We start from the raw sequence: 21883 nt of genomic DNA, 5'->3' as shown, positions 1-21883 counted from the left end.
CTTTAATCGAGGTTCCTATACTCGCGTCTAAGCTTAAGTATATAACAGACGAAAAGAATATAACGCTTAATACTACGGTCGAGGAACGTATAGCTACGCCTAAGCTAGAGAATTTAGAGGGCTTAGTAAAGGATTCGGTAGGTAGAGAAAACGCAATAGCGGATTAGATCGGCGAGTATTATAGAGAGATAGATAACGCTATACTTAACCCGTAATAAACGCGTCTAGAGGAATATAGTACTAACCTAGCGTAGACGCTAAAGGGCTTTACGATCCTCGCTATAGCGGAAGGCAATCTTCGATAGACCTTTCGTAAGGCGCTATCGCTTATTTCTACTAACGGCAGTTTAAGTACTAGCGAGGTTTAGGCGGTATTAAGCTACGCTACTAAGAATAGACATATGCGGCCTTTCCTAATATTTACCGAGGACGGATTAGATATAGAATTACACTACGTATTAACGGACTCTAGCCGATAACTATTATAGCGATACGTACCGTTATTCTTAGGCCGTAGTCGTATTAACGATACGCTAATAGCGAGCTTAGTACCGTTGCCCTCGGCTAATAATATAGACGAATCCGATTTAGAATTACTCGAGGTAATAGCTCGCCCGTAATCGTAGAGGACGCTAGGTAGCGAGTTTAGTACTATATAGCGTTAGACTATTACTAGCCTATCGATAGTGCTTCCGAATCTAGACTATCCGCTCTTTAATATTAGACGGTTTTCCTTTCTAAAATATTACGTACCGGCGGTTATCGTAGCGGTTAATCTAGATTACGTTTTCGATAGGAAGTCGTTTATATAGGCGGTTACGGCGCTTACTACGAAGAAGAAATAGTTAACGGAGCTAGCGAAGGCGTTACTAGGCGAGGGCCGATAGATAGGCCGAGCGCTCTATAAGGCTATAGCCGACTACTTTATCGACAAGAACGACCCTCTACTGTACTATTTAGGTAAATAGGAGTTTGTTTAGAAGGGCAAAGCGTTATAGGTCGAGATTCTAGAGGCCGAGAAGCTATAGGACATCGTACCGGGCTTCTTTGCCCTTTACCGAGACGCCGCTACCTACGCGTCTAGTAGCCCGGTTAACGGTACGGAAAGCGGCCCGATTAATCCTATTAGCGCGTAGCCTCTTAGTGCGCCTTCGGCTTTAGAATCGGTACTACTATTAATAATACCCGCAAATCGACCGGCTTTACTAGAATTACTATCTCCGCTAGCGCGTATACTTCCTAATTTACCGCTACTATAGGTACTAGCCTCCCTAACGTAGGCGCCGAGTAACGGCTCGCTATAAGCGCCCGTACTAGCTCCTCCTAAGCTCCTAGCTACTCCGATCGAGTCGGTTTTTAAGGAACCTCCGGTTCTATTTCCTAAAGAACTTAAGTTCGAGCGGTAGCGGCTTCGAGGCTAGCGTACGCGCTAGACTTTAATTAATAAGCGTCTTCTTCGCGCTAACGAGACGCCCGAACAAGCTACAATCCGGTAGTACGTAGAGTACGAGAACTATAATAAGAAAGTCGATACGCTAATCGCCGCTAATCCTATAGAGCGTAATAAGAATAGAGACGTACGCTTTATCTAGGCCGCGAAGCTTGTACGTAACGCGTACGCTAAGGACGCTAACGGTCGGCTACCTAATCTTTTTCGCCTACGCCTATATAAGCGAATAGTCGAATACTATTTAGTAAGGCTTTAGCATTACCTACATTATCTATACCTTATAGCTAGCGATCGGCGCTTCTAGATTCTACGCGAATTGCATTAGTATATAGGCAAGCTAGTTACCGATTTTAAAAACCTACTCTTTACGTAACTATACTTTTTCTAAATTGTAAATAATAATCTCGCCTATAAATACTCTATCTTTAGGACCGACCTCTACTTAGACGGTTACGATACGTAGTAGGAGATTTACGCGATACGCTTTAGCGAGTACGTAGCGCTTATAACGGCGGGCAAATTAAAGGAGCTTCCTAACCTAGCTAACCTCGATACGAATTTTCTACTAACTATTACTTTCTACTACGCGAAGTTATAGTACCGACTCCTAGCAAACATTACTCGCTTACGCGAGAACTTCCTTAGCTTAAGTACCTATACCGGCGACCTACGATTCTAGCTAGTACCGTCTCTAATCCGTAATAGAGCTATCGGTCTTATAGTACGCGCTATCTTATACTTCCTATAGACGGTCGACCTCGTATAAGAGTAGTTCTACCGCTTTATCCTAAAAGAATATCGCGATAGCATTATAGTAGGCGGTTACCCGGTTCTATATAAGCGTAGCGAGAACAATAAGGATGTCTCCTACCGCGATTACGGTAAGGAATATTAAAAGACAGGCAAGCGACCTATTAGTAAATACATCGGAGCGATAAAGCATTATAAGATCGACCTAACTACCTACGGCGAAGTCTAATTCTTATAGATAGTAGCTACCGGACGACTCTTAATAGTGCGCCTGCCTCTACTAGACTCCTAGCTTAAGGACTATACCGTTTAGCTGCTACTAATCGGTATAGAGCTTAGTACTTAGTCGGCTATATAGCTCTATAAGTAGTACGAGTCCTCCCTAAACTCTAGTAGCCTGCCCTACCTATACCGTCGTAACCTAGGTCGCCTAGCTATTACCTAGGACGTCGTCGCTTATACCTAGCGGTATATTACGGTCCGTAACGCCTATACCCTTCGCGGCGAGGGCTATATATCTGCCCTCTATACTAATAAGGCGCTTACGGACACGAAGGCTACTAATACGTCGCGTACGGAATAGTACGCTTAGCTTATAGGTAGCGGTCGCTACTAGAACGGTACCTATGCCGCTAATAAGGGCAAAGGCATACCTCTACTACTCCTTAACTATTAATACCTAGTAGACTTTAGCCTAGTCTACTAGCTAACTTAGATCGATCCGGTATACGCCTTATCTACCTTTATCGCCTATATCTAGACACTTAAGGACGGCGCTATCCCTAATAGATTAGAGCCCGCGCTAACGCTATAGTTCTACAATTTGCTAAAAATAGCCTCTACTAATCTAGTCTTTAATCCTTTAGGCGTCTAGGAGCGTATTATATAGGGTAATACTATTTTTAAGTACGATAAGATAGTAACGAATAAGAATTACTAGTAGTATAATATCGACTATACTTAGGATCCTATAGGCGCATTCCTAGTGCCGTTACCCGACTACTCGCTAGACGAGACCGACCTTACTAACGCGCGCCTTTTTAGTAAAATTATCCCTCCTAAGCTCGCGACTCGGGCTAAGCCGCAACCTCCGGCCGTTGCCCCGCTAACTAAGGCGATCTAGCTAAATTCCTCGCGCGTATTACTATCGACTAAGTTAAACACTTACTAGAAGCTAACCGCTAGCCTGTTCTTAGCGCCTCGCCTACTATCGAAGATGCCGCTACTATCTAACCTATTCTCTATACCTACGAAGGCTCTAGCTACGGCTTAGCTACTATCGCCTAACAATACGGTTGCGTCGTTATAGTATAAGCTCCTATCGCTTCCGATACGCTTGCTACCTTTGCCCGCCCTATAGGAAAATACTATAAGCGCCTATAGATAATACTAATACAATGCAACGGCAATTAGTATACGTACGCTTAACTTACAAGCTCTCTACTATATGCGCTAGTCCGAGTTAGTAGCAACCGAGATATACTAGCTTTAACAAATACTAGCTAAGGTACAGATCCGCGAAGTAACTAAGCGCTAGATAGCCTAGTAGTATCGTCTTTCTGCTATAGTCTTAAAGGAGTCGCTTACGCTATCGCTAACCTATCTTTACTACGATTTCTTACGCGTCGCGCTATAATAGGCAATCCCTATACTATACCTAATTAACGAGGACGCTTTTAAGCTACTTAGCGGCGTATAAGGCAATACTACTAAGGATAAGATCGCGAAGCTTAACGTATAGATAGCTAACTACTTTAAGCTATATAGTACTATACGCGACGCCGATACGCTACTATTGCTAGATGCTAACTTCCCTAATATCCCTATCGATTAGTTAGACCGCGCTACTACTATAGCGGACGCAGTTAATACCTCGCTATCCGATAATAAGACTATAAAGACCGTCGCGCCTTAGCCGCAGCTAAAGGCGGTTTAGACTATACTAACTAGCTTATACGACGCCCTTCGTAACCGTCGTAATAAGCAAGTATAAAACCGACGTAGTTATTACTAGAGAGATACGATTCTGTACCTAGCATTACTGTTCTAGTATACTATTTAGGCTTAGCCTTTATACGACGCTATTACGCTCTTTTGCCTTAAACCTTCCTATAGTATAGCCTACTAAGGACCTTTGTTTTAGGACACTATAGACAGTGCCGACCCTTTTTATAAAAAGGGAGGCTGTTACGATATAATACTATTGCATATACGATAGTAGGCAGCGGTTACTATCGACCGCTACGGTCGCTATTGCTACTAATAGTAGGACTATTATATAGATAGCTTGCCTCGCGGCACCTTAGAGAATGTATTAACTTTTGTACCGTATAACCGTTACGATACCTTCGTACTATAACCGTATGCCTAGTAAATCGTCTCTACCCTACGGTCTAATCGAATAATCTATAGCATTATACTACTATTCCGGATCGTTGTAAGGTATTAAGCTAGTATAGAGACAGCTATCCGGCTAGTAATGCCTATATAGATCTAGATAATATAACGCGAGTAAATATTAATCGCTACGTAGATCTATATCCCCTAATACTCGAATTTATAGTAAGTATCTATTAATATTACGTAACTAGGGCCGGGTATAATAATCGCTCTATAGTGCTTTTACGCCCGCTTATAGCGGACTCGTAACTCTTTAGAATTTAGTAAGGAAGCTATACGATATAGCTAATCTCTACTAATAATGTTATATTTAGACCTAATATAGGTATATAGGTACCGTCGGCTAAAGGACTCTACTATAGACTTCTCGAGCTCTTCCTATAAGACCTCTACTATCTATTCTTCCGCTTCTATCTATCTATCTATTAATAATGCCTTCTTTAATCTAAGCTCTTAACGTATCCGTTAATACCTCCGCTAGCTAATCTTAAACCTATCCGCCTATAGTACTCGAACCGCCTCTTTATTAGTTAACCGTAGAACGTAGAAGGTATATACGATCCGGATCTTTAGTACCTTAATATCGTTAACTCGGTAATAGTAAGTAGAGTAGCTATAATTAATATTCTACTCTTTAAGCCTTCGTTTAAGTGTATTAAGGGATATCTAATAACCGGTCTCCTATATAAGGTACTATACGATTGCTTCTCGTATAGTACCGCTATAGACTTAAGATATTATTTAAGCCTTCTATAGCGATAAATCGATACGTAGAGGCATTCTACGAGTTAATAGCGAGTATATTGCGAGTCGTAGAAGGTCAAACACGAAGAATTAGGTAGTAATAGCGGTAAGAGGTATAAGAAACCCCGCATTGAGCCTCTAGTATGTATGGGCCTCCCTATCTAGGCAGATTTGATCATCGCCACCACACGAACCTCCGCGGACCTTACACTGCTATTGCACATTGGTACACTTCTACGACCATTTGTTCATCCTGTACGATATACGCACGAGGCCTCCTACAACATCCTACAGACTCGAATCCGCGAATGTAACTGCAGCTTAGAAAGCAATCCCCTATAATCGCGTACCAAGAGCTCAGACATCGATGTCTTTGACTGGAAATGCCTGCTGGGCTTGAAAAGGAGATGGAAAGGAGGTCGGCGCAGTGGTTGCAGGAAGAGACGGTTGAGAACAACAATATACCATTGCGCGAGATCTATCGCCCGCCTCGCAGAATCTGTAATGATTGTGGATCCTGATATTGCTGTGGCTTTTGCGCAACACAACACAGTTTTCAAGACCGCTGTACAGATCTACAAGCTCACAGCGAGAAGAGTGCAGCGTTGATCGGATGCCAGGAACGCGGCACGTGATGCGCCAATGCACTGCTCTTGTTGCAGCCAATGCGGCCGTTGAGATCTGCTTGCGCCTTCGAAGCCTCCTACCGCAACAGGCTGTTGCAGCTGGAAATGGTCTTGGCAACCTCTTTACCTTTTTCATGGCTTACGGACTTGGGATGAGAGCTGGCTCTTGCGCTTAAGTTGAGATGCTCACAGTGGCTGATTGATTCCAGAACTATGTAAAAAGCTTTCCATGGCTGATATGCGGTGTAGAAACTTTGATAATCATCTATCCGAGATGCTCTACCGGATAATAATATGCACGCTCTGAACGGAGACTAGGCAGTTCCGGCGACATCGAATCTTCATTATAGGCAGAGTGCTGGCGGGAGTAGGAGGATCTGGGCTCATCGGCCTGGTAAATTTGATTATCAGTGATCTTGTTGGTCTGAAGGATCTCGCTTCATATCGAAGCTACAATCAAGCTGCTATGGCTTCGGGTCGCTTGCTTGGAGGGCCTGTAGGTGGATTCTTGGTCGAAAGAATGGGTTGGAGAACGGTCTTCATTGCGCAGACACCCATATTACTGCTGGCCGCCGCGGCATGTGCGATGCTCATACCATCGCTACCGGCGTTTCTGCCTCCTGACGACAATAGCGATGCGGTGGCCGGCACCACAAAAGTTGGAGCGACTGGAGATCATCGAATCTCGACCGTCCTCCGACATGTCGATTTCGGGGGCGCTCTTCTATTGGTCAGTACCATCACACTCGGACTGCTCTCAATGGTCTTTCTCGGTGATGGACACACTATTCACGACACTCGCGTAACGCTGACGCTCGGACTCTGTATCGTCTCTGGGATGCTGCTTTACTTAGTGGAACGCTTCATTGCTCCCCAGCCGATGCTGTCACGCAGACTGCTATCTAATTCTGTCGTGGTGAGAGTGTACTTGACTAATGTTCTGGGTATGGTTGCACAGTCTTTGGTAAGTCACACTCGTCCTGTGGCTTTCTCGAGAATTGCGGCATTCTGTACCTATCAGTCCGATTGCTAATACAAGCTGAACAAGTCTCACCTCGTTGGCAGCAGGGAGTGGTCTGAGCCGGGCCAAGAAGATGCAGTGCAGCGTTCTGCGCTTATGTAAGGCCACATAGGCCATGCGAATGCTCCAGAAGCATCGGATTTCCTGTTTGCATTGTCGACACGACTCCAGCCTGAAGCATTTTCATCGATTCCAGCTCCGTCCATGCGGCAATGGAAAATCCTAGCGACTCGACCACTGCGACAACGAGTCGCGGTCAAAAAATTTCATCAAATGCTATTGTGCGGCAAGCGGTAGACGAATACATTTCCAGTCTCGAAAATAAGCTGCGAGACCTGAACACATACGGCAGTACGCATGAAATCTTAACGAAATTTGTCACCCTCACCATAGTTTCAGATCCACGAAAATCCCGAGGTCGCATATAAGGAGTACAAAGCACATGATGCCAACTCAAACCTCCTAGAAGAACTCGGATTCAAGGTCACTCTGCGCTGCTGACGAAGCGGACCGAAAACTGATGGTGACATAGCCATCCCATGTCAGACGCCGAGTACACCGATAAAGGCATGCTTGGAACGGCAGGATTCAGGTCTGTCGCATCTCATACCTCGCAAGGCACGGATCACGGAGTTCGTGCCCATGCCGGTGCCTCACCTTGGGAAGGCGTCAACGCACTGGATGCTTTGGTCTCCGCTTACGTAAACGTTTCGATGTTAAGGCAACAGATCTTGCCTGTGGAGAGGATTCATGGATCAATTGTTGAAGCACCAAAGGCTAATGACAATGCTATTGCGGCCCTCACGGCCCTCCAGAAGTACCACTATCAGAGGAGCAAAGGCTCTCGGAGCCAAAGTCCGTCGGTGTATGGAGGCTGGTGCGCTTGCCACTGGTTGCAAATTGGAAGTTGAGGAGAAGACCGGCTACGCTGACTTGTGTATCAATGAGTCCCTGTGTGAATCTTTCCAGCAGCATATGCATGTGGGAGGCATCGAGATCCTCAAATCCCAAGGCTATGTAGCTGCTGCAACGGACCAAGGCGATGTCTCGTACGTGATACCTGCTCTTCATGGGGTTATTGGCATTCCTGTAGACGATGGGTCGAAGAATCATACGCCAGGATTCACTAGAGCAGCGGGAGGCGTGGTGGCCTATGAGAGAGAACGCTGGTAGCTGGGAAGGGATTGGCAATGACCGGCTGGGACATTGACGATGCGCTCTATGGTCGAGTCAAGGAGGATTTCGAGAGCGACAAAAAGCTGCGGTAGCTGCAGATCTTTGGGTCTTGGCACATATCTGTGATCTGATACGAGGTATAATTCATCCTTCGTTAGAGCTCTGCAGTCTCTCGTAGCGATGTTTGTCCCGGCCCAGATTATATTTGCTGATCGCGGGGAGAAGTCTGTATCGAACAGCCCAGTATATCGCGCCAGATACAAGAATCATAATGCCGACCACTGGGTAGAGCCAGTATGGAAGACTTGTGTCGCCTTTCCCATCCTGCGGAGGTAAGAAAGGCGCCAGTATTAAGAACACCTGTGCGCAGAGGAACAACGCTGCTATCGGCCACCAGCAGCGAAATGGTCGTGGGATCTCTGCGTCCGAACATGCATACCGAAGCCAGAAGAATCCAACGACTACAAAGAGATTGATGATGCTCAATGGATATCCCTCGAGGTCCAGGATGAAGTTATACGCATCTCCAAACGGAATCGCGACGATGACCAAGAAGCTGGGTATGAAGTGCAAGAGGATGCCAGCCGAGGGTGATCCGAATGGCCAGTCTGATGCCCAGAACCGGGAGTAAGGAATGACACCTTCCTTGGCTAGCTCCTGGTTTACTCGAGCTTGAGCAAAGGTGACGGTCATTACATTACCAAAGGCTGAGATGGCGATAAGCGCGCTCAATACTCTCTGGGCAGCGTCACCAAAGACTTTCTTCATGAAGAGCGAGGCGACAGTATTCCGACTGTTTGCAATCTCTTCAGGAGTCGCTGCAGCAAAGTAGGAAATGTTGACAAAAAGGAAACAAGCGCCGCAAATGCCCAATCCAGCTGGTCCTGCAATTTTGAGAGTGCGCACAGGGTGCTTGATCTCATTGGCAACGTAGGCTGCAGTCGACCAGCCCTGGTATGAGCTGAGAACCTTGAATCTAGATGATCGTCAGCAGTCACGCAGATAATATTTCTCCAACGCAACGGGCCCGACTTACAAAGCAGTCGCCCACTGGTGGCTGCTACGGCTTGTGCCTCGAAACGCATGTCGGAAACTTGCGTGAGGGTCCTCGATCGATGATACTCCGCCTGCAAGCACTATGCAGCCTGTGACAACAATCGAGATGAGCGTGATGACTTTGACGCTACTGACGATGTTCATGCCCCGGACACCCCACATTGGGAAAAAGATGTGCAGAGCAGTAATGAAGCTGATGACAGCAATTGCGATGCCTCGTTTCTCAGAGTCAGTGGCCGAGTGGCCGGCGGCAATGAGACTGTATTGTGCAAATATGATACAGCCATTCGCTGAAAAGCCGAGATCAGTATCAGCCTTCCGCGTATTCACCACGGAACATACCAGAGAAGCCAAGCAAAATGGCTTGAAAGGCAAAGACGGTCGTTGCCAAGAGTTTGGGGCGTTTATAGGCAGCTTCAAGGTAGACCTTCTCTCCTCCCGAGCGAGGTATCATGCAGCCCAACTCGACCCATACCATAAGTCCAGCGAAAGCGATGAGAAGTCCCAAGGTCCAGAGTATGAGTGATGCACCAACACTCCCCACGCCTGCAGTGATGGCCCCAGGGGTAGAGTATATGCCTGTGCCGATGATTCGATTTACCACGAGAAGTATGGTCGAGAACAGTCCAAGATGACGGCCCAGGCCTGGTTGATCGGTTATCTGGTCATCGAGCTGTTCGGACTCGACGACGGATGCTCCATCTTGCAGTACGATGTCCTCTTCCGATGTTGGCGGAATCAGTGATTGTCTTGAGCCATGCGATCGAGAAGCCGATGAATGTCTCGAGAAGACCATGCCGAGCCCAATGTATCTGGCCTGGGAGTTCCGACCTAGATCTATGCCAAGCGCGACGAACTTGCAGCAGGCCTCTGAAACTCAGCTAGAAAGCCTAGATTAAGACTTATAGAAGGACTGCGGAGGAGGGCATGATTCGGTGATGATAAGTGGGATGGATACTCAACGGTAGTAGCAGGGGTCAACGTAGGGGGGATCACGTGGATGATGTACAACGACACATTATTGTCTTAGCCCGAATTTGAGTCTTTGTCTTTCAATAAGCTGAAGGGGTAGAAGCGTTTTTCATAGTAAGAGGACAGTGGAAGATACCAAGTAGACAGCGCGTCAAGCAAGATATCCGTGGCCGTGATGCCAAGTGCACGGTACATCTGAGACCTCCACCGCATAACCACTACGTGAGAGCACAAGATCCGCCGAGAAGTCGGGTACAGTAGACTTTTACTTCTTTTGAGGTATGAGGTTGGACACAGTGATCAAGGAGATCAATCGTTGACCACTCGGCCTCGCCACCACCGCAGAAAGCTTGGGAGATAACATGAAGTGCATACGAGTCATTTCCAAGCAGAGCGCCATGCCATTCTATAGGGTATCTAAGTGTGGAATCAATGATATGTGAGGAGAACCGCGTCTGCTCCTCACTTTGGTACAATTTTACCCTTCGAAGCCGGATCGGTACTCTGCTTTCCAGCCAATTTGACCATTTTGATGAAGTCCGCCGTCTTGCCGGCAACGCGTAACTTGAATAATTGCACGAGACTTTTGATGTCAATGCCTTCGATGGGGATCGCAGCTTTGACTTCGTCGATTGTAGGGAAGCCTGTGCTGCTTAATGGGGAGCGAGCGGGCGATGCGGCACGAGAAGCACTCGGAGTGGCGGCCGGAGAATTCTTGAGTTTGATCTTGGGAGCACCTGAGCGACCCTTGCGGGAAGTGTCGGTGTCACTGCCGGAGCCAGCGCCTTTCTTCGACGCATCGGCTACTTCTATAGTCAGCAGAATCCTCTGACAGGAACAAGCTATAAGGTTAGCGGAGTGACTTACGAGATAGGGAGCGCGCAGCTCCAGAGCTGGCAGCCATGGGCTTGCCGTTGAGGCTCTTGACCTTCTTCCTGCTCGACTCGTTCCCACTAAGATCCGAGACGTCAGGAGAGCCTGGTCGCTTGAGTGAGGCACCGAGCCGGGAAGGATCACGCTTTTCTGGTCGGCCGGTAGGTGTGTTGGTGCCCTTGGTAGAGGCGCCAGATTTGTCGCCATTGACTTGCGCAGCCTTCTTTGCCTCTTCCTTCTTGCGCTCTTCTTCGCGCTCATCCTCGGAATCCATACTATCGCTGGAGTCGGCGTAAGGGTCGTCACTATCGTCCGAATCGCTATACTGGCCCTGATGTTCGCGCTTTCGTAGTTGCCGGCGCATGCGCTTCTGCTTCTTCCGCTCTTCCAGTTTCTCTAATTGCTCCTTCCTTAGTTGGCCTTCGACATCCAGTGCCTCGTCCTTGACACCAGTACCGCCAAGACCAGCATCACGCATCTCCAGGAAAAGACGCATCTCAAGCTCCTTCGCATCATCATCATCCTCGATTTGGAACAGGACACCTTCGTCATCGTCCTGGAATTCGTTCAGGTCACCCATCTCCACGTCAAGCATGTCGCGATCAGCGTCGAATTCACCATCGTCCTTGCTTCTTCGCGCTACGTCCTCGTCTTCTCTCTTCGCACGGCGCATGGCCATCTTCTTCATGTGAGCTTCCCTGGCAGCCTCGTCCGTGACGGCATGCGTCTTCATGGCCCAACGCGAAGGCTGGATTCTCTTTGCCATCATTTTGTCAACATCATCGCTGGGGATGGTGTTCACTCGGTTCGCTTGCTGGAATCTGTACCATTTCTCGATGGGCACCATGCCGAAAGTGCCGTCATCCTTAACCTCGAGCATGATGCTGCGCTCGGAGAGTGCTTGTTCATAGCTACCGACCCAGACATTCTTGCTTTCGAAGTCTTCAAGATGCCATGGCCGCGCTTCTTCATAGCGCAGCTTTGACCGCTTTTGACGCTTCGGATCGCTCTCATCCCTGCCTTCCTCCACCTTCTTCTGCTGTTTCTTCTTGATCTGCTTGCTCGGATCGCCTCCCGTCGGTGCGATGAGCTTCTGATTCTCTTCGCGCTCCGCTTGGCGCTCTGCTCTCCGCGCATTGTTCAGCTCACGCTCCTTGTCATCCACGCCGGAAGCAGCATCCGACTGATCAGCGGCCTCCGGTTTGTCGCCGGGAAAGCGACGATGAAGCCGCAAGGGTCGCGTGAATTGGTGCTCGTCATAGGGATTAACCGTGACCGGCTCGCCATCATCGATGCGACTCTGTAGCTTCATCGCATGGAAGCGCAGACCGGCCTCTAGCTGTCTCTTGCTGATGACGATTGGAAATTCGGAGTAGGTGCCTTCCTCTGGCTCCTTAGAGGGGGCGGCGGCAGGGACGGTAGGGTTGACATTTCGAACGGTGCCATTGATAGGCTGCTGGAAGGAGTGCAGGGGCGGGCCATTGTTCTGAGTGGAGGGAGGCACGACTCGCTGGCCGGGCTGAAGCGGGCGACGGACAGCAGGCTTCTTCTTCTTGTGGAAGATGTCGACGGCGGGCTTCTTGCGCGCTGGTGCAGGTGGTCCGCCGGTCGTGGGTGTCACCGAGTTTGGGCCCGAGGGTGGGCGAGCGGGCGACGCGCTCATGGTATGCTGGGGTGTATGCTCCGTCGCAATGCCGACTGCTTGGTGGTGCGGTATTGCGTGTGGTGGAGGGTAGCAGCGGAAGTGTCGACCGCGAGCGCCGTCTCTTTGTCGACACAATGGAGGGCGGAGCGGAGCGGAGGGGAGGGTTGAGTGCGGAATGTCAAAGAGGTCGCAGGTGCAAGGCAAGGTAAGGCAGGCACGCAACAAGCAACTTGACGTGCAGCAACCACGCTCGTGCCAGCCAGGGAAGGTTGCAGGGATGTATCGGCTCGGTCCGGGACAGGCGCCTGCCGAACAATCACTGCTTGCTCCGGTTCGCGAAGCGACAACACCTTCACCTGGACGATATTTCGATGGGCGCAGGCTGCGACAGGGCTGCATCACGGGACTGCGGGCGTTAAGGAGTCTGTTTCCTTCTCTTCCTTTCGTTCACGCCCCTGTGGATGCGCCACTGCAGCGGCAGGCATCGCCATGGGGTTTTAGACTCGATCGATCTCATCTGAAGGTCCTTGGCAGCACGCGAGCCATCGCAAAGTGGCCAACATGGACAACCACGCACAGCCAGATGCCGCCAGCCTGGAGGATCGTCTTAGGCGCATGATTCTCCTCAATGGCTCCGTGCCCGACGACTCCTCCTTGGCCTCAAGACTGGGACCGCCATCGCTGCCGCCTCCATCGAATCCACGCCCGCTCCCCACCTCTGAGCCTCCATCTCCATACGCTCAGCCATGGAGCGCCAGTGACTCCCCCAGTCCAGCGTCTCCTCACAGGCAAGCCTTGCCACCCCCGACGCCGCCGCGCTTCCCAACACAGCAATTGCCACGATTCCTGCCGCCACACGTGCACAATCACGCTCCGCCTCAGGCTCCGCATCACCACCACCAATCCCATCATCCTGTCCCCCACTCTCGTCAATATGCCGCTGGCGCTCCGCCACCAGGTCCTCAACAAGGTCGAGGTGGCTTCCGGGGCGGCGGTCAGCGCGGTGGCGGCTCTTTTCGACAGCAGCGCAGTCAGCAGATTCACCTCGATCCAGAAGCTTTCCAACGAGGCGCATCTCACCAAGGCCATGGAAGACCTCCACCCACGAATCGCAACCTGTACAATCCCAACGCTCGGACAGCACACCATCCTCCTGTAAGTCGAGATGTCGTTCGCCAACGGCAAGCTGAATACTTGGACGACTTAGCAGCTCGTGAGATCTCCACTGTCGACATGAGCCAGGCCGAACGAGATGACAAAAGCTCTTTCCGCATCGCTCTTGAACACGTCTGTCATCGAGTGTGCGAGGCAAATCCAAGTCTACCGAGAGTATCATTGCAATGCTTTGGTAGCTTCGAATCGGGATTTGCAAGCGCCGGCTCGGACATGGATCTGGTTATCGTGGTTGAAGGACAAGCCGAAAAAAATGCCTGCTTTTCTTTACTCGCCGACGACTTGCCTCGAGTTCTAGAGCAGGAGCTTCTCAGGGTGGGCTTTGGCGCGAGACTCCTCACAAGAACCCGAGTGCCGATCATCAAAATCTGTCAGCACCCTGGTGACTGTCTTCTCGACAAGTTGCGCGCTGAACGTGAGAGGTGGGACTCTCTTCCTAATGAGACCAAGTATCCTCATCTACACCGAGAAGAAGACGAAACGGCAGAAGACGATGTCGCCGCTGCAGCAGAGGCTGTCACTTCTGGGGATGTTGCAATCGCATCCACAGAAGCCGTCGCTGAGAAAGCTACATCTGATGCCGCCGTGGAAAAGGCCACGGTCGAGACGACAGATACGCAGTCAAAACGCGACACCGTTACCACAAATGGCGCTGCTACCGGGCAAAATTCGAAGCGCGATGCTCCAAAGACTTGGACGAGAGAGCGTAAGGCCGGTCCACTCGATTTCCCGAAAGACGGCGTCGGTATTCAGTGCGACATCAACTTTTTCAACCCACTCGGACTGCACAACACCCAGATGCTTCGATGCTATTCCAAGTGCGATCCGCGAGTGCGGCCGATGGTGCTGTTCGTGAAATCGTGGGCAAAAGGCAGAAAGATCAACAGTTCATATTCTGGCACTCTCTCCAGCTACGGCTATGTGCTGATGGTGTTGCATTATCTCATGAATGTGGTGCAGCCTCCGGTCTTGCCAAACTTGCAAATGCCTTGGCGACCACACGCTGCATGCACACCACCGGGTGCTACACGTGCAGAGGTAGATGGATGGGTGGTCGACTTTTGGCGCAACGAAGACGAGATTGAACAAGCTCTGCAAATGGGCCAGATGAGCTCGAATAAAGAGAGCCTTGGCTCGCTGCTGGCAGGTTTTTTACAGTATTACTCATCCATGGGTAATGGCCCACAGTTCCGATGGACTCAGCAAGTACTCTCCTTGCGTACTCCAGGCGGTATCCTCACGAAGGACGCCAAAGGCTGGGTCAAGGCCACGACTGAAGAGGGCGAAGGCAAGAAGATTCAGCATCGCTATCTGTTTTGCATCGAAGATCCTTTCGAGCTCGATCACAATGTTGCTCGGACTGTTACGCACAACGGCATTGTTGCGATCAGGGATGAATTTCGACGCGCATTCAGAATTCTTCTCGCCGTCGGAAACGGAAATTCCATCGTCAACCTTGGTGAACTTTGCGACAAGCTGATTGAAGACGGCCAGGAAGAGCTAGCCATGCAGCGGGACATTGCGAAGCGCAACAACGAGATTCTTGGCATCAAAGATGGAGCGCCAGAGCAATTCGGTGGGCCGCAAGAGCAGGAAATTCTCAAGAAGAAACTATCGAATGCACAACAGCATAGTGGGCAACCGCGGAATACCAATAATCAAAAACGCCAGCGATCGCAAGGTCAGCAACCAAGACCGAAGCCGAAGCCCCTAGATACAGACGACCAAGGAGCTTTCCCTACCCTGGGAGCTGCTAAGGACGTGAATCCAAGGCGGAAGAAGAGCGGAAGTGTTGGCAAGGGCACCACCTACAACGAGATCGCTGGTGATCAGGCAGCTGCTTATCTCGAAGAGTTCCGCCGGAAGAAAGCCGAGGCACAAGCTGAGACGACTGCTTTCGGTGCTGCCGAGATGGTACTTAATGGCGATGATTGAAGGAGTGGTTTCGTATGCTGGTGGATACCCTGTGCGACAAAAGGCCGTGCAAGACCATCGGAGACACACGGGAAGTGCATAGCAGAACATCTGCACTTGTTACGAAGTACGAACTAAGACCCTGCGGGTTGCGATAGATGCTGGAAGCGACGTGAGCACCTTTTAGGTAGCTACCAGCAACGAGCATCGGACATGCCTCAGTTAAGCCGGTTCCAATGACATGATTTGGGAGCTGATACGTGTCTTTTCTGCTCACATCCGTGCAAAACCTTAGGCATAATACAGTATTTGGTTCCAGTCCAGGACCTTGCGGCTCGCCTGTGGATACAATAAGCAAGTAATGTGCATCTCCTACCACCTCATTGGCTCATGCAACACTTCGCCCAGAGACATACCCAAAAGTTGCCGGCTGACTCAGTATCGCACGTTATTTCACAGCCTGATTTTTGTTTTCTTCTCTTCTCTTCTTACACCAACTTTCAAATCATCATCTACCAGCCCAGCCTTCAAACCTCGCTGCAAGCATACGATAAAATACACTGCTCACCAGAACACAATCTAAAAGGTCAACATCAAGAGCACAACGATTTTCGAGCCAGACTAACCAAAGTTCTAGTCATCAGACAAAAACATCTGCCAGCTAGACTGCGAAAATCCCCACTAGTGGTCTGCGCTGCAAAAACCACCACGCTGTGTTCAGTACTCTGAATAGCCCAAAGACAAGACAATCTATCAAGAAGACTGCCAAAATTCCCATTCGGTGATCTGCTCTGCAGAAGCCGCCACCTTGTGCACAAAATCCAGCACTCGGGACAGTCAACAGACAAGACACCCTTCGAACGAGACTGCAAAAAAGCAAGACTGCCAAAACAACAAGCCTGCCAAAACAACAAGACTGCCAAAAAGGAAACAAGACTACCAAAAAAAATCTCCCAGTGAACAGCGCTGCAGAAGCTACAACAACAATCGAACCCAACACTTGCGTGCTCAGCTTTAAAAATCACGCTAAAGACACAAGACACAACAAGCTTCTCTCCAGAACACAATCTGCAAAATCAGCAGACGAGCCCGCGTTCGAAGCAGACTGCAAACAATTCAGTCAGCGAACTGCAGAGTTCACAATACGGCCAGAAACCACTATTTTCCTGATCAAAACGAACAGATCAAGGCACAAGGCAGCTCAATATGGCATCAGTCACCCAAGCAAACCAAGCACGCAACGCAGTCCTCCGCACGGCAGAACTTCTCGAGCAAATCTTGCTCCAGCTTCCACCAAAGCAACTCTTCGCAGTGCAGAGAGTCTCAAGCTACTGGAAAGCAACCGTTGAGCAATCACCACGAATCCAAACCGCCTGTTTCCTACGTCCCATCAACGACGACAAAGTCAAATGCAAATACGACGGTTTGGGAGACGAATACCACAGCCTGCACACCGGCAAACGCATCACGCCCGTGTGGAACTGCCTCACACCCTGCGCAATCAACCTTCGCCCATGGCTCATGCTCCCCCACGAACTCGTAAAATCCTACATCGAAACCTCCCCAGACGCAAGCTGGAAGAACATGTTCACCACACAACCCCCTTCCACAACCCTCGAAATCGATTACCGCTACGCAGCAAATAAATTCGAACCTCCTGGCGCGGAAGATCACAGTTTCCTCCTCACCAACAACAAAGGTCTCACCTTCATGGACATCTTCGTGGCGCTATACCAAGGTTTCGAAGAAAACAAGTCCGAAATCGAAAGCGTGGAAGCGAAGAAACGGAATCCTTTTCGAAACGATATCCCGCATTGGGCGCATTGTGTGAAATTCGGGTGGGGGATGGGCGGACTACTCCAACAAGATTCTCGGTATATGGAAGATAAGTACTGGGAATTTGTGGCTGAGAGAACGGATTGGTTGCTTCGACTCGATCAGACGGATCTGCGAAACATGAAGATCAAACTTCATGGGGATATTCGGCGAACTTCTGCGGTGGAGATTCTCAGACAGATTTCTTCTGCTGATGGGGAAGAGGAAGAAGAAGATGGAGAGGATGGGTTTTGTGAAGATCGTCCGAAGCAGAAAATGGATCGGCGATTGATGAGGGCACGGATGAAGAAGATGCAAATGAGGGATTTTTTTGAGGATGGGGATGATGAATGAATGAATGAGGAAGGAAAGGAAGGAAATTTTGGGGGTTTTGTTGGGATTCAGGAGGAGATTTTTCAGCGGTAAAGGGTTCTTGAGGGAATGGAAATGCTTGGGTATGCTATGCTATGCCATGCTAGACGGACGACCGTGATCCGTGCTTTTCCTCACTACCTGAGGCGAGAGAAGTTCAAGCAGGTGAGGTCGACGGCAATGCGCGAAGGTCGGGGCGCATTGCGAAATCTAGTTGCTCTGTATTATGGATGGGGTATGATATGGGATGGACGAGTGAATGGCTGGCAGGCTTTTTATGATGCGTACGAAATATGGAAACGAAGATCATGGGAAGGAGGCGCACCGCAGGGGTGGTTCTAGCATGAAGTATGAACTACGAATGAAGCGCAGAGAAGAGGCACTTCACATGAAGCAAGACATTTTCACTTCCTGTATCAGGCTATATCATGGCGACGACGACATGCGAGATTGATCGCTAGATGACTCTTTGCCACATTCGCTCACTCACTCACTCACTCAAGTCACTGGGGCTTCAATGAAGTTCGTAGAAGCACAAAACCACAATATCCTTCTCAGGCTATTCTATGGTAGCTTAGTCTCTCGCAAGACAAAATCAAACTCCCTGCCCTCATCGCCGAGAACGAACAGTGCATGCATCCCACCTCTCAAATTCAAACTTTCCCACCACCCTGTTTCCTCTTCCAAACCCCCTCAACCCCATTCATAACAACATCAACATCCCTCTCCGCACCCTGCCACTCCCTCTCAATCACCCTCCTCTTCCCCTCACTCCTAACCACAAACCTCGCACCAAACCGCAGCGGTTTACTCACAAAACTCGGCACAAAAGCCTTCAATCTCTCCCTATACATCTGCTCCCCATCCTCGCCCGGAAAAATCTCGAACGCCCACAACAACCTCGCAATCACCAAAAACGCAGAATTCTCGGCGATGTGTCTGCCCGTACAAATTCTTCTCCCGTAGCCGAAAGCGTGGAATTTCTTTTTTTTGGCGTCGAGACCGTCAAGCCAGCGGTCAGGGGAGAAGGTATGTGGATCCGGAAAGGAAGTTTCGTCCATGTTCATACTCCACTGCAGAGCCAAAACGCACGAGCCGGCTGGGATGCGGTAGCCGTGAGATTCGTCTTCCACTTTCGTGGCGTGGGGTGTGAGGACGGGGACGACGGTGTGCCAGCGGAAAGTCTCGTTGACGATGGACATGATATATGGTAATTTGGCTTTGTCGGTGAGCATTGGGATGCGGTGTTGGCCGATGACGGAGTCGAGTTCTTTTTGTGCGGAAACGAGGAAAGAAGGTTGAGTGACGGCGGCGAAAACGAAGGTTTGGAGGATTGCTGCTGTAGTATCCATTCCTGCGTCGGCGAGAATTCCAAGGTCGTATGCCATTTCTAAGCGTTCCATGTCGGTGCCTTGCGGTGAAGATGTGAATTCTTTGGTCCAGTTCCAGGATTGGGTGGAGAGGCCGTAATCCATGTGTTTTAGGTGGAGATTGCTTTCGATGAGATGGTAGTTTTCTGCTATGACTCTCCAGGGGGCGAGGCAGCGCGGGAGGTATTTCATTGCTGGGATGACTTCTACGAGCCACTTTCCTGGTACGAGACAGTCGAGCATGTGGGCTTGGGTTTCGTGGATTGTGGCGACGTCTGGGTGAGTGAAGTCGGGGACTCGGAGACTGTAGGCTAGGCTGTAGATTATTGAGATGCTGTAGCGCTCGAGATGCTCTGCGAAGCTGTGTGAGTCGTTGGTAGAGAGTAGGTCTTTGAGGAGTTGTAGGCTTTCGAGTTCGTGGACTGGGGCGTAGAGAGGACTAGTTTTGCTGTTTAGGACGGGAGCTTCCATCTTCTGATGTAGTCTGTAGGTTCCATCGTATGGTCTTAGTAGGATGTGATTGCCTTTGGTAAGGATCTCGCCAGCCATGACGCTTTCCAGTCTATCGCTGTATCTGCTGCCTCGACGATCAAGGAGGTCCCGTGCAATTTCTCCAGAAGATATGACGATGAATGTGGTGCCGCCGAGTTGGAGTGAGTATATCGGGCCATATTCCTTCGCCCACTGGTGATATACCAGCCATGGCAGCTGACCAGCAGCGGGCACTTGGTGAAGATTGCCAATGAGTGGCAAACGTCTGGGACCTGGCGGTAGCTTGCGATCGCGAATAGTGTACTCGTACAGGATGCGTACGAGAATCAGAAGAGTGATTGAATAGATAATGTTGGCTATCATCTTGACGGGCTGTTGGGCCTCTCCTCTCTCGTGTCGCATGTGATGAAAGGCGAGCCGCGTCGATGTAGGGAGACATTCTTCATATGTCGGGAGCCAAGCCTGCAACACAATATAGCACTGTGATGCCGCATAACAGCCAAGCCAGCATTTGCGGCTGAAGAGCAAGGTATGCACATATCAGCTTTCCAGATCTAGGAACCTGCATGACTTCTGTTGTGCACGCAATAGCTGGATTGATAGTGTGGGAGGGACGGGTAGGTCGTGGGTAAAGGTACATATGTAGGGAACTGTATGCTGTATGCCTTGTATTTAGGGTATCTCAGGTAACTGCGAGGGGTCTGGGTAGCATTGTATACCTTTGAAGCGCGGCATTGCAATTATTAACAAGAAGGGAAGGACAGTAACGAAGGCTACATTGCAGCAGGATAAGGTATCATTCTCGCGTGTATCTACTGCTGTGTTCTTGTCGTAGTCGCGTATGTTCGCTTGTCTGTGTGTGTCGGAAGAAGTAAAGCACACACTTGTGCTAAGCCGGGTTTCCCCACTACTGTACAATAGATTCACGTAGAGCTGAAGCGGGGGTTCATGATTTTGGGTAGGAGGTAGCTAGCGGCGGCGGCGGCAGAAGTATTGGCTGCAGCCATCCCAAGTGTCTTAGCAAGTTTTGAATGTTCGTCGCGGCCGAAGAACTTATCGCTGATTGCTATAGAGTTGTCTGGCGTTTTTCCGTGATGGACGTAGTGTGTATGGTAATGGGAGTCGAAGAGTCAATGAGTGTCATATCAGCACTCACTGCGTCTCTCAATGCTTTCCTCAACTCGTTTTGCTTCGCTTGACTTGTGTCTTGATCCGTCGAGGTTCGGCTCACTGGCTCGATCCCTGCGTACCGCAAATCAGATGCTTGCACCCTCGTGTCCGCTCAGCGCATCACATCTACTCCTTCGTCCAAAACTTCTCAAGCTCCTCCACACAAGCATCAACCAAATCACCTAGCGTGCTACCTCCCTCAAGATCGAAAACCTTTGACGCCCAATCTCCAGTATGATGGAACGCAACCAGGACTCTCTTCCCAGTTCCACCAATCTTGATCCTCCGCCAAGAGGCAGTAGTGGTGCAGCGTGATCGGAACTGTGATTGGTGAACAGCATATCTCAGTTTCGAGATTCGGGGAGGTTTCTCGAGCTGCTTTTCGTTAACGAAAATGCTGAAGCAGATATCGGAGTCGCGCAAGTCATAGTATCGGCCAATACCGATTTTGTCTCGTTGCGTTTGACCGGACGATTGGCGAACACGGATCCAGTCTCGTGGCCATCGACTGGTCGGCCTAAGGTCTGAAAGCAGCCATGCTTGGAGGGGAAAGATGGCTTTGGCGAGGCCCCGAGAATAGAGTAAGGATCTCATTGCATCGAAGTTGCGGTCACAGTGCATCAAACTTCGAAGCTGCTTGGAGCCCGCAATCGTAGCTTTGTAGGTTCTATTAACTCGTTGAACCTTGAAGATGTCGATCGGCGGGAGGTGTGTAAGGATTCTTTCGAGGAGTTCGGGTATCGCAAAGACTCGACCAGCACCAAGACCAGTGTGGTCGGCACTGCTAGCTTTGACGGTATTCGTGGCCGCCATCTGCACAGTTGTCAATATGTCTCTCTTCAAGCTCTTGGAAACAACTCACTA

The 21883-nt window shown here is 49.8% G+C and overlaps 7 protein-coding genes across 7 annotated transcripts; 4 read left to right on the top strand and 3 right to left on the bottom strand.

The window, feature by feature from the left end:
- Positions 1 to 6490: 6490 nt before the first annotated feature.
- Positions 6491 to 7492, top strand: MYCFIDRAFT_80102 (uncharacterized protein; the record flags this gene model as incomplete). The annotated part of the gene is made up of 2 exons (XM_007922354.1): positions 6491 to 6934; positions 7391 to 7492. 2 exons carry the CDS (start codon positions 6491 to 6493, stop codon positions 7490 to 7492), a joined length of 546 nt encoding a protein of 181 aa, XP_007920545.1.
- Positions 7493 to 8311: 819 nt separating this feature from the next.
- On the bottom strand, positions 8312 to 10019 carry MYCFIDRAFT_185287 (uncharacterized protein; the record flags this gene model as incomplete). The annotated part of the gene is made up of 4 exons (XM_007923448.1): positions 8312 to 9143; positions 9204 to 9513; positions 9566 to 9884; positions 9936 to 10019. 4 exons carry the CDS (start codon positions 10017 to 10019, stop codon positions 8312 to 8314), a joined length of 1545 nt encoding a protein of 514 aa, XP_007921639.1.
- Positions 10020 to 10657: 638 nt separating this feature from the next.
- On the bottom strand, positions 10658 to 12899 carry MYCFIDRAFT_213387 (uncharacterized protein; the record flags this gene model as incomplete). The annotated part of the gene is made up of 2 exons (XM_007923447.1): positions 11063 to 12899; positions 10658 to 10998 (listed from the first exon to the last, which is right to left on the bottom strand). Exons 1-2 carry the CDS (start codon positions 12729 to 12731, stop codon positions 10658 to 10660), a joined length of 2010 nt encoding a protein of 669 aa, XP_007921638.1. The 5' UTR covers positions 12732 to 12899.
- Positions 12900 to 13096: 197 nt separating this feature from the next.
- Positions 13097 to 16056, top strand: MYCFIDRAFT_87561 (uncharacterized protein). The gene has a single exon (XM_007922767.1). The coding sequence runs from the start codon at positions 13275 to 13277 to the stop codon at positions 15819 to 15821; it is 2547 nt and encodes an 848-aa protein (XP_007920958.1). The 5' UTR covers positions 13097 to 13274; the 3' UTR covers positions 15822 to 16056.
- Positions 16057 to 17006: 950 nt separating this feature from the next.
- Positions 17007 to 17969, top strand: MYCFIDRAFT_192817 (uncharacterized protein; the record flags this gene model as incomplete). Its single annotated transcript, XM_007923446.1, has 1 exon — positions 17007 to 17969. One exon carries the CDS (start codon positions 17007 to 17009, stop codon positions 17967 to 17969), a length of 963 nt encoding a protein of 320 aa, XP_007921637.1.
- An 87-nt stretch (positions 17970 to 18056) lies between these two features.
- On the top strand, positions 18057 to 18379 carry MYCFIDRAFT_170299 (uncharacterized protein; the record flags this gene model as incomplete). The annotated part of the gene is made up of 2 exons (XM_007923445.1): positions 18057 to 18319; positions 18355 to 18379. 2 exons carry the CDS (start codon positions 18057 to 18059, stop codon positions 18377 to 18379), a joined length of 288 nt encoding a protein of 95 aa, XP_007921636.1.
- A 261-nt stretch (positions 18380 to 18640) lies between these two features.
- On the bottom strand, positions 18641 to 20212 carry MYCFIDRAFT_185285 (uncharacterized protein; the record flags this gene model as incomplete). The annotated part of the gene is made up of 1 exon (XM_007923444.1): positions 18641 to 20212. The coding sequence occupies one exon, from the start codon at positions 20210 to 20212 to the stop codon at positions 18641 to 18643; it is 1572 nt and encodes a 523-aa protein (XP_007921635.1).
- Positions 20213 to 21883: the final 1671 nt, after the last annotated feature.

This window comes from Pseudocercospora fijiensis, assembly GCF_000340215.1.
Source record: "Pseudocercospora fijiensis CIRAD86 unplaced genomic scaffold MYCFIscaffold_1, whole genome shotgun sequence".
NCBI classification, from domain to species: Eukaryota; Fungi; Ascomycota; class Dothideomycetes; order Mycosphaerellales; family Mycosphaerellaceae; genus Pseudocercospora; species Pseudocercospora fijiensis.
This window is presented reverse-complemented; position numbering and strand designations above follow the sequence as displayed.

Coding starts and splice junctions, on each gene's coding strand:
- MYCFIDRAFT_87561 (XM_007922767.1), top strand. CDS start 13,275: ATGGACAACCACGCACAGCCAGATGCCGCCAGCCTGGAGGATCGTCTT.